At 33.2% G+C, this 12526-nt stretch overlaps 1 protein-coding gene across 2 annotated transcripts in view; it reads left to right on the forward strand.

Moving 5' to 3' along the window:
• ROCK1 (Rho associated coiled-coil containing protein kinase 1) overlaps positions 1-12526 on the forward strand; it is a 120170-nt gene that overhangs the window by 55851 nt on the left and 51793 nt on the right. For both annotated transcript variants that reach the window (XM_081561793.1, XM_081561794.1), the window contains exons 5-9: positions 1864-2039; positions 2829-2913; positions 4208-4352; positions 4673-4811; positions 6928-7019. In XM_081561793.1, coding sequence (XP_081417919.1) covers positions 1864-2039; positions 2829-2913; positions 4208-4352; positions 4673-4811; positions 6928-7019 — 637 coding nt within the window. The remainder of the gene's footprint in view (positions 1-1863; positions 2040-2828; positions 2914-4207; positions 4353-4672; positions 4812-6927; positions 7020-12526) is intronic.

Genomic DNA, 12526 nt, shown 5'->3' on the forward strand with positions numbered 1-12526 from the left:
GGGGCTATCCTGTGCCTTATAGGGTTTGTAACAGCATCCCTGACTTCTGCTCAGGTCCTCCCAGTAGCAGCCCTCCCCACCCCACACACCAGCTATTAGCAACTAAAATTGTGTTCAGACATTGTGATGTGTTGGGGAGAGTGGGTGGGTAGGGGCCGTGGGACACCAACAATTTCCCTTTCTGGTTGAGAACCACCGATATGGGGAATGTTCAGTGTTGGGTAAAAAGTTAAAAACATGACGTAAATGTTTAAGGTTAAATTTACAACTTGTGAATTTGAAGCTTTATTTTTCTTGATACGTTGTCTATAAATAGGGAAACTGCCACCAAATCAGCAATGTTTCTTTAATTATGGTGTCCAAGTGGTTCACTGTACATGTTAACCTGGCATAGCCATGAGACACCACTTAGTTTCTTACCCTTCCCTCTAAATATGTATTTTGTAATTAAAGTTACTAAGTGAAAGCGAGAATTGCTCAGTCATGTCCGACTGTTTGCAACCCCATGGACTGTAGCCTGCCAGGCTCCTCTGTTCATAGAATTCTCCAGGCCAGAATACTGGAGTGGGTAGCCATTCCCTTCTCCAGGGGAATCTTCCTGACCCAGGAATCAAACCAGGGTCTCCTGCACTGCAGGCAAATACCAGCTGAGCTACCAGGGAAGCCCAAAAGTTACTAAATCCATAGCTAAAATTGTTAAACGCTGTTGAAAAAAATGAAATACAAAAAGAATTTAAAGATATAACTGCCTAGGTAAATTAGTTATAATTTTTAATTTTTCTCTAGGGCTTATTTCATTTATTTTAGTTCTATTCTAATCTTATCATGTTTACTTAAAATATCCTTTTGTAGAGAATTCCTTGGTGGTCCAGTGGTTAGGATTTGGGGTTTTCAATGCGCTGGGTCCTGGTTCGATCCCTGATCAGGGGACTAAGATCCCACAAGCCTCATGTCATGGCCAAAAAAGAAAAAAAAAATGTTCTTTTGTAAATTTGCTCTCCTTTTAACTTCAACCCTGGTCATATAATATATTTATGCCTGATACTGTTGCCAATTTCATATTGATGGACCTTCCCCTTCCTGCTTTGATTCTCTTGCCCTCCTCCTGCTTCTCTGTTGGCTGCTCCTCCTACTGACTGCAGTTGATTACTGAGCACCTGTTGTAGTAAGTGCTTTCAGTATTCACTAATCTCCTTTCAACAACCCTGAAAGGCAGTTAATCCCCATTAGCTGCATCCTCAATTTATAGATTAAATTTGTGCTTTTATTCACTGAACATTCATTAAGTACTTGCCAACTGCCAGGCATCTAGATGCAGACTGGGCAGCAAGTATAAAAGTCAAATATGGTATAGTCCCAGTACAGTTCCATGTAGTCTCCCAAAAAGGATATAGTCACAGATAATTTGAGAGGTTATGTAATTGCCTAGTCACACAACTAGTCAGAGACAATTAAAACTAAAGCCTAATTTATTAGACTACTGGAAAATTGTGATATCAATATAAATTTAACATTAAACCCCACTATGTACAATTTAAAGTAGAACTACAATATATCTTTGCTTAGAAGAATTGTATATCCTTTATTGAAACTTATAATTTTTTAAAATTCTCAGTATAAGAAATTCAATTAGTATAGAAAATGTAGGGAAAAAAGTCTCCAGCTCCTCAGAAATAACCAGTTAATAATTCCTTGACATATGCCAAGTTCTTTGTGCTATTTATGTTTGTATTTATTTCCTTTATAAAAACAGTGCTTACAACTGTCGCATTTGATTATTTTAACTATACTAGTATTTTTGACAATTCTTAAACAGTTTTGCTTAATCTTAATGAATTTCTTTGTTCTTCTGTATTTGTGTAGCTATTTTATGCATTCCAAGATGATCGTTATCTCTACATGGTAATGGAATACATGCCTGGTGGAGATCTTGTAAATTTAATGAGCAACTATGATGTGCCTGAAAAATGGGCCCGATTCTATACTGCAGAAGTAGTTCTTGCATTGGATGCAATCCATTCCATGGGTTTTATTCATAGGTAAAGATAAAAATGTTTAAAATTTCTCATTTGTTGAAGAGAGAAGCTAAAAATAAGTACTTTATTTGGTTAACACGTCCCACTCTGAGTCCACCTATTCTTCCATATGACATAAGTGGTCAGAATTTAAAACTTTGAAATTCATAGTTCTAACATTTCAGTTTAGTGTTGATATAAATGTACTCTTTAATATTTCTTAATTTGATTATAAGGCTTTTATGTAGTGTCCTGAAAAGTAAAATGTATAAGCTAATTTTTTAAGATATCTTCCAGGGTATTAAATGCTTTTAATTTTTACATTCAAATTAATTTGCTTTTGATTAGTGAATAGGTCATATTTATTTGTTAGAAAGGTAGTTTCATTTGTTCTACAAACACCAATTGAATTCCCTGTGCAATTGCTGTGCTCAGTGCCAGGGATACAAAAATGCAGTGACTTAAGACCCTCTTCTAGGGTTATTTATGTATTTATCTATCTGTGTGTTTCAGTTACTTTTTATGTTTTGAGTGTTACATATTTTATGATTATTCCCTCTCAAATGACTTGATTTTCCTCTTGGAAGAATCAGACTCTGCTTAGAAGGGAATATTATATGTCTTCTGAGACATAACATGAGAGAGTCTCCCTGTTGAAGTGCAGTTTATGGATGCGGGGAGAGAGCACATGTAGTCTAAAGGTGGTCTTACCTGAACTGAGTGAGAATATCTGACCTAAAATCATTGCCTCATATAATTTTTATCAATTTCTGACTTGTTTCAGAGATACTCTGTTTTTTTTTCCCTCCTCAGAGATGTGAAGCCTGATAACATGCTGCTGGATAAATCTGGACATTTGAAGTTAGCAGATTTTGGTACTTGTATGAAGATGAATAAGGTTAAATAATTAGATTTTAATTTAGTTTTGCTAATTCAAGATCGATGCTTTGTACAAAATGTTTTAAGAATTTAAGAATTACTAACCGTATCTGGACGTGTACAGAATTGATGTACCCTGTCTTATTTGTTGGACTAAAATGTCATGGTTTCACTGTTGTGGTAGTAACTTCTAAGTACTCTATTTTGTCCCCTCTTTATTTAGGGGAAGTGTGGATTGCCAGATTTACTGAATCTTTTATAATAACTCTGTAATGTCCACTATTTTAACTAGAAATGGGCTTAGTTTAAATGGCACTAAAGACTAATGCCAGTGTTAAAATGTGACTTTCATAAAAACTGGATTTCAGTAATAGATGTATTTTTTAGTGTTTTACTTAGCCTTCTATTAAACATGAAAAGATCTTACTACTTATTTTGGGAGTCGATCATAAAAGATATCCATGCTCACTGTTTATATAATAAATAACATGTACATAGCTGAAGTAGCAAGTATGCTGCCTTATTTTTAGTTGAAACAGTTTATATTCTTTGAAAGTTATCATAGAAGAATAACCAGAAAGTTGTATTTATTTCCAAAGGAAACTTAATGGTTAGGAGGAGAGCCCTATGTGAGAACTTTTGTGTAAACATTTATAATTTTCTTGCATTAACACCAGCTACAGTAAGTAACAGGTATATATAGTTTTGTTTTTATTTTGGAGAGAGGTTTAAAATGTATAGTAAACAGAGATCAGTGGGCTTAACACTATTATGCCCTTTTTCCATGCATGTGCCTTCCTGTTTTATATGTGTACAGTCACTTCTTACATGGTTTTTTCTCTATTTCAAGTATAGTTAAATTGAATGACTATTTTAGTAAAAAACAATTAAATCACCTTTTATGTATTAATGTTATCAAGTGATTTGTTGTCAGTTTCTCAACATATTTGCCTTGACTTATATACTTGTTCTCTGCAGTTGAGATCATCTTACTTTTTCAACTGGGGGAATAATAAATGGTGTAATAATAAAAGAATAATAAGTGGAAAATAATAAATTAATTCACTGTGTCTTTCTAGTGAATGTTATTACAAAGTAAAAGTATCTATAAACACATACACACATGAATATATTATGTACGTAATATGTATATAGATTAAGCTATTTATTACTTTTTGTCAAGTTTGCATTAGGTTTTAATACGATCTTTTTATAAAGACTTAGAGTTCTACAGGTTATATTAAGAAAAAACTCATGTTGAATAATTGACACTTTACATTTATATCCTAATAGAAAATTTGACCTCTATTTAGGAAGGCATGGTACGATGTGATACAGCAGTTGGAACACCTGATTATATTTCCCCTGAAGTATTAAAATCTCAAGGTGGTGATGGTTATTATGGACGAGAATGTGACTGGTGGTCAGTTGGGGTATTTTTATATGAAATGCTTGTAGGTGAGTAAAAGAGAATTTTATGTAACTCTAACAGTTGTTCATCTCCATACTTAGACTTGGCTTCTTCTGATAAAATCTTACGTTAAGTAAGCAGTGTTGATTTTGTTAGTAGAAAACAGATTGATCCAAGCTGTGATCTAAACACACATACTTTGTGTGTTTTGACAAACTTGATGTGTTACTTCTTTTTATGTATTTGGTGTATGTTTTTAGTTTATGCATAGTTAATTATCATTAAGCAGTAACATTGACTTTTCCTTTGAAGCTTATTTCTCTAAATGTATCTTAATTTGCTTTTGTTTTCCCTGTCAATTTGTCAGGTGATACACCATTTTATGCAGATTCTCTGGTTGGAACTTACAGTAAGATTATGAACCATAAAAATTCTCTTACCTTCCCTGATGATAATGACATATCAAAAGAAGCAAAAAATCTTATTTGTGCCTTTCTTACTGACAGGTAAATAATTTTAACATGGAACACTATTCAAGGAAACTTTAATTTTGCTGCTCAGTTTTTAAGGTCTATTTCTGAGCTCCTTTATTTGCACTATTGAAATAAAAATGTTACCATTCTTCAGATCATTCATGACAGTGAAACCTGATAAAATTTTCTGATTTTTCTGGATCTCAACTCAGTTACCTTACCTAAGAAATTAAGATAGTAAAAGATTCTTTTCTGATGACTAGATCAGATTGTAATTTTTTTCATTGTTAAAATAAAATTTTAACTTAAGTGTAAAAATGATAGTATATTTTATTGAGTCTGGTTTTGTTGTTGTTGTTCTTTTGGCCATGCTGCGCGGCTTGTGGACTCTTAGTTCCCCAACAGGAATTGAACCCAGGCAGTGAAAGGGAATTCCCTGAGGGTTTTATTTTTTTTTTAGAGACGTTAAAATCTCTAAAATTAGAGTGCATCTTAAGATCAATGGCATGTACTAATTTAATTGGGGGCATTTTTTTTTTCCTAGTGATAGAAAAATGATGATGCATCTTCCAGTTGATGCCATTTAATACTGTATTGTGTAGTTGAAATTTGTTGAGAGGCTAGAACTTAAATGTTCTTGCCCCTAGCCGAAACAGGAAAAGTAAATATGTGAAGTGATTGATGTGATAATTAGCTTGTTGGGAGAATCCTTTCACAGTGTATATATATGAATATAAAATTGTCACATTGTAAGCTAAATATCTTAAAATTTTATTTGCCAGTTATACCTCAGTAAAACTGGGGAAAAGATTTAATTATATCTGGTATATACATTTTGACATTAAGGAGATAGTGCAGAGCTATACAAAAAAAAATATTAGTATTTCCTACCTCCTTCCTTCATTGACATGGTCTTCTAGTTTCAACAAGCATTTTTTATAAATGTAAATGCATGTAAGTGTCTTAGAAACAGAAATGGCATATTATATATATATATATATCCTTGTCTTTTACTTCTAAAATTTAAATATGAACCATATGACTTACTAAGGTTACATTTAGGGTTTAAGGTTGTATATGGTTAAAGTAAGTACTAGAGGGGCTTTGTACATTTAAATATGTTTCAATTTCGGATTCACTTTAATTAAAGTTAATTTATCCTCCTTCAGTATGTCCTTTAGAACTGGAAACATGATAGTTTTTGAAATTTCTATATTTTAATATAAGCACTGTATAAATGTAGTCTAATATAAAAACCATGCTGGGGTATAGAATTGAACAAGGTGCACAGCCTCTTCTCCACTATGTCCTAGCCCTTCGTGGGAAGCAGACAAGCAGATGAGATACTTACTGTACAGAGATAAGTACTTTCAAGTATCATGCGCCGAAGAACCATGGAGAGGTTCCCTAATCCAGTCTGAGAGAGTCAGTGAAAGTCATTAAAAGTGTCTCATTATATCTAAAGCAGTTTGTCTTTTAACTCATGAAAAAGTTTGGGATTTTTGTTGTTTACAAGTGCTCTACTAAAGCACACGGTGCTGAGTTCCTCTTTCCAACTCAACTAAAGGCACATTTTAAAATGCTTTTTTTTGTGCCTACCCAAGAAGAGGTCAAGGATCAGTAGCTTGTCCCATTGAAGCTCTCAATTTTGTAGGAGGGTCAAGAATTAGTTGTCATTGGTGTTTGGTCAGAAATATTTACTAGAGGATAAAATGGAAATTTTATACTTAAAATATCTTTTGGAGTTTTTGAAAGCTGCTGGTGTGAAATAAAGTTGTTAGTTACAAAAAATATATTTACCACTATTAAAAAACCTATCAAGAAAATTCATTAGGCTAATGAAGCAAGGAAAGTGATTCATCTGGTTATTTGTTGTCAGTAGAAAAACCATGGAGGATCAATAAATCTGTGGGGTTTTTTTGGTGAGTGTGTGTTTTTCTTTGGAAAAATTCTTTAGTATTCTCAGTCTTCAACTTATTTTTTATGTATGCTCAAAATTATCCTGATAGTCAACATAATTTCAGGGTGACATAGAATTGTATTTATCATCTTGCAGAAACTTAGCATTATGCCCACAAATAAATATGCATAGATAATAGTTACAAAATTTTAAATGACTAATGATTTTTCTCCTTTTCTCTCTATTCAGAGAGGTGAGATTAGGGCGAAATGGTGTAGAAGAAATCAAACGACATCTCTTCTTCAAAAATGATCAGTGGGCTTGGGAAACACTTCGAGACAGTAAGTTGTTTCCTCTTGCATGTTACAGTGAATATTTGAAAGTAGTTGTGGTAAATAGTCTATTGGAACTGCGTTCTTAAAATAAGTGTATATCTGATGAAAATCCAAAGCTATATAAGTGTTGTCCTAACCTAGTGAAAGAGAGACTGTTTGATAATATTGGGGAAAATATACTGCTCCTTCTCTGATGTTCCATTCAGTATGCCAAGATGAAATGTTATGTACATGTAATGGAGTTGGGCTCAGCAGTCATAATGTGATACTTGATCTTTGTTGAATCGCTTTGTTTAGACTTCAGTATATCATTGTAGAGGAAGTCAGTAATTAAGAGGTAATATTTCTCATAAAAAAAAGTTTATTCTCTTGTTTTTGCTAAAACCTAAAGTATAAAGAGGTATAGAATTCTGATAGAAATCAGAATTTAATTTGTGTTAGCATGTAAGAAATTATGGTATGCTTGGTTCCACCAGACTTGCAGCTTGCAATAAAAATAAATAAAAATTTGTAGTATGCAAGAAGTTAATTTTCAGTCCATTTAGACTATTTCCCTGTTTTAAAAGCAGTTGAGATTACGACAGTTCACGGAAAACCTTGTTAATGTAGCTGAATCGAAATCATAATGTCACCAAAGGTTCCCATGATCTTTGTGTATTTGGGAGGCCAAGAATTCACCTTTCCCCTGCTGAAGTCTCAGGAATTGTTCCCTTTTTCACTTAGCAGAGAAAGGATAATGTATGTCAGCCCTTAACTTCCTGCTGCAGCATCAGCAATGGACAGTAATTATGAAATGAACTCAGCTGTTTTAGAAACAGTTACCAATTAGGTATTCCTCTTAAGATCTGCCTATCTAGTTGAGATTGCAAGAGTTGATTCTTTTCAATTTTGAAGAAATAGATCATGTACGTTTGCCAATATTAGTGAAATATCCTTGTTATCATATATCATATTGCCTTCAGGTACAGTACATATATTGTACTAAGCTATAAAACTGACTACAGAGGGAAAAGGGGAAATAAAGTTTTCTGGAAATTAAGAAATGACACCCCTGCAGATACTGACATTGCTGTCTGGAGAAGCTGCAGGAGCAGCCTCACCTGAGAGACTCTGTTAACAGTTAGTTATACACTGGGAAATAAGGAACTTCCTCCTCCTCATAAGTAAATGTGACATGATTATTGTTTTCCTGTTGCAAGGGAAGCTTGCAAGACAGAGATGAGTAGAGTGAGATGATAAGTGGCTGCTTTGAAAAATTCTTTTTTTTATTCAAATTATGCTCTCAGTGAAGTTTCAGAAGGCTGGAAACTTACATTTACAATTGTAAATCAGAGAAAATTTAAAAGAGAACTGCAGAAACTACCAAGTAATATCTTTTCTGTTGCTTCTTTTTCAAAGTGAAGCTATGCATAAATAACTTCAGAGTAGCCATACAATAATTCATTCTAAAAAGTGGGGAAGACATAATTCCTTTTGTGTATTGAAAGTTGGTATTAATTAGGAGAGGAGGCAGTCTAGTCAGCAGACATTGACCACCTGCTGTATCCTGAGCACAGCTCTATTGCAGACACTTGGAAAACAGCTCATGGTCTAGTGGAATTGAAGCATCCACGGCAGTGGCATTTTTGATATTATTCTTCCTTACTGTAACTGTTTATGGAAAAAGCAAATAAGATGAATTGTGTCATTGATTTAAATCAAATGAACTGCATGTTTAAAGAATTTCTATAAATAGGTAGTATTATCAGTAGTATTATCATTTCTGTATATTTTTCAGACTTATATTTTTACCTATGGCTTTGCTACAGTCTACTTAGATTTAATGTACTTGAGCATTTTGAGAGCTTTCCCTAATCCTAATAGCTCCTATTTTGTGCTTATTGTAAAAAAAGAAACAAAAATTGAAGTCTGTGGAATTTACTGTTCTCTTCTTCCCTTTCTCTTTTCCTATCCCTTCTTTACTTCCCACCCCTAAAATACCAAGAATACTTCTATTCTGAACTGACCTCTCTGACCTGCCAAGATTTTTAAAATTATATAACAGTTATAGTTCTTTTTAATTTTCTTTTTTCTCTCTAATTTTCTTTGGCAAGATTTCTTGCTGTTTTGCAAATAATAGTTCTTTTGGTAGTTTTACCACTTACATGTCTGCAAATTATAATAGCAATTTTCACCATCTGTTCCTTGGTTGTGTGGGAGCAGGGTACAAATACAAACAGCTTGATTTTTGGCAGAATTTCCACAAACTTCCTGATCTTACTCACTGTTAATTTAGAGGCACTAAGTATTAAGACTGTCAAATTACTTTTTCCACTCATTTGGGATAGAATTGAAGAAATGACAGATTAAAGACAAAAAGAAATTAGAAGACCTAAATAGCTTTCTATAGGTCACACTGCTAGCAAATGACAATGTCAGGACTCAAGTCTCAGTCTGTTTGATTCCAACATCTTGATCTTGTGAAATACCATGTACCATTTAAAGATTTCTACTATTCAGTATTATATAGATTAGAAATGCAGGGGATTGGCACTTGTTGGCAGTTAAATTTTAGGGAAAACAAAATTATAACATTTATTACATATAATAACACATTATTAATAATACTATGTTACATATAACGTGGTTACTTGAAAAACTTTGCCATTCATGATCTCATTTCAGATAAGATATTGCCATTGCTTAATCCGCCTTTTAGTTGATGGGAGACACTTATGGTTAACTGTGGTAACTGTCAAAACACGTGATGAGTTAGTTAAAAGCAAACACAATTAATTATATACACATATGTGCTACTTTAGGTTCTGTTTTTCCATCAGCTCTGGTGTTCTCTCTTAGGTTTTTATATTTTCATGAAAAAGATTATCAATGTAGGCTTTGTGGATAAAAAATTTAGGAGCTAGCAAGTTTTAGGGTCTTAGAAGTTTAGACTGCCTCAGCATCATGTTGGGTTCTTTTTAAAAAAATAAACTTTAAGAAAGATTATCTCTTTTATTGTCATAAGGGACGAATATCTTAAAATTTACCATTGTAACCATTTTTAAGTACACAGTTCAGTAGCATTAAGCACATCATCGTCCATTTTCAGAACTTTTCTATCACCCCAAACTAAGTCTCTGTAATACATTAAACCTTAAATCTCCATTCTCCCCTTCTCCCAACCCCCAGTGGCCACTGTTGTACTTTATGAGACTGTTCTTGCTGCTTCAAACAAGTGAATTCATACATTCTTTGTCTTTTTGAGATTGACATTTCACTAACTTGTCTTTAGGATTCATCCATATTATAGCCTGCATCAGAATTTCATTCCATTTTAAGGCTGAATAGTATTCCATTGTGTGTTTATACTACTTTTTAAAAAATTCTGTTCTTCTATTGACTGATACTTCAGAATGCTTGTCCTTTTAGCTGTGGTGAATAATGTGTCTCTGGTCATTGGTATACAAGTATCTATCAGTCATTGCTTTCTATTCTTTTGAGTTAATTTTTGTATATAGTGTAAGATAAGAATCCAACTTCATTCTTCTACATATAGATATCCAGTTTTCCCAGCACCATTTGTTGAAACGACTGTCCTTTTTTCCTTAAATAGTGTTGGTACCCTTATCAAAAAGCATTTGACCATATAATGTGAGGGTTTAATCTCTGAACTCTCTATTATACTCCATTGATCTATATACCTGTCTTTATTCCAGTACTACACAGTTTGGATTGTGGTAGCTTTGTAGTAGCTTTTGAAATCAGAAAGTCTGAATCGTCCAGCTTTGTTCTTCTTTTTCAAGATTGTTTTGATTATGGGCATACCTAGCTTTATTGCATTTCACAGATAGCTGCAGTTTTTTAGAAATTGAAGATCTGTGGCAACACTGTGGGCAGATGATGGTCAGCATTTTTTAGCAGTGAAATATTTTTTTGTTAAGCCCTTAATTTTAAATTAGGTTTTTAATTTTAGCAGTTTTTAAAATATAATGCTGTTGCACTCTTAACAAACTACATTATAGTGTTAACATAACTTCTATACACACTGGGGAGCCAAAAAAAAGTTATATGACTCACTTTATTGCACTGTTTGCTTTATTGCTCTGGTCTGAAATGGAACTCACAATATTTGTAAGGTATGCCTGTATTTGGGATCCCTTGAGATTCCATATGAACTTTAGAATGGGTTTTTCCATTCCTGAAAAAACAGTGGAATTTTTAGAACAATTACTGAATGTATTTCCAGTTAGGCTACCTTTTATTTTCTTTCCTTGCCTGTTTGCTCTGACTAGAACTTTCAGCATGTTGTTGAATAGCAGTAGTGAAATTGAGCATCCTTCCTTGTCTTGTTCCTTATCACTGGGAGAAAGCTTTCAATCTTTCCCTGTTGCATATGATGTGGGCTGTGGGTTTTTCAATAGTGCCCTTTATTATATTGAGGAAGTTCCCTTCTATGCTTTGTTGACTGAATGTTTTTTATCATGAAAGTGTGTTGGATTTTGTAAAATGCCATTTCTGTGTTATTTGAAATGATCATGTGGGTTTTTTTCTTCATGCTATTAATGTGATGTATTATAGTGATTAACTTTCATGTGGTGAGCCACCCTGGAATATATCCCACTTGATCATAGTTTATAACCCTCTTAATATGCTGCTACATTCAATTTGCTAGTATCTTGTTAAAGATTTTTGCATCAGGGGTTATTGGTTTGTGTTTTTTTCTTGTGGTGTCTTGGTTGGCTTTGGTGTCAGAGTAATTCTGGCTTCATGGGATGAATTAGGAAATGTTTTATCCTCTTCTGCCTTTGGAAAATTGTGAGGATTGGCATTAATTCTTCTTTATGTGTTTGATGGAATTCAAGTGTGAAACCATCTTGTCTTGGGCTTTTTGTTGAGACATTTTTTGTTATTGATTGAATCTCTTACCATAGGTCTTTTCAAATTTTCATTTACAAGTAAGTTTTGATAGTTTGTGTTTCTGGAATTTGTCATTTCATCTTGGTTATCTAATATGTTGGTGTACAATTCTTCATAGTTTTTTAATTTTATCCCTTTTATTTGTAGAAGTTTGATAATTATGTCCCCACTTTAATTTCTGATTTTGGTTGTTTATGTGTCTTCTCCTTTTTTCTTATTAAAGTAAAAGATTTGCCAATTGATTGATCTTTTTAAAGAACCAATTATTTGTTAATTTTCATGGTTCATTTTCTGTTACATATTTTATTTACTTGCATTTTGATCTGTGTTTTTTCTTTCCTTCCTCTGGCTTTGGGCTTGATTTGCTCTTTTTCTAGTTTCTTAGAGTGTCAGTCTGGGTTGTTGATTTGAGATCCTTTTTTAATATAACATAGGCATTTACAAATAAAGTGCTTCCCTAAGTATTGCTTTCACTGAATCCCATAAGTTTTGGTATGTTGTTTTCATTTTCATTCATCTCAAAGCATTTTCTTTCTTTCTTTTTAATTTCTTCAACTCATGGTTTAAGAGAATACTGTTTAATTTCCACATATTTGTGAAGAAGATACAACAATGAT

Source organism: Giraffa tippelskirchi, chromosome 14 (assembly GCF_054371585.1).
Source record: "Giraffa tippelskirchi isolate mGirTip1 chromosome 14, T2T-mGirTip1v1.2.pri, whole genome shotgun sequence".
In the NCBI taxonomy this organism is placed as follows: Eukaryota; Metazoa; Chordata; class Mammalia; order Artiodactyla; family Giraffidae; genus Giraffa; species Giraffa tippelskirchi.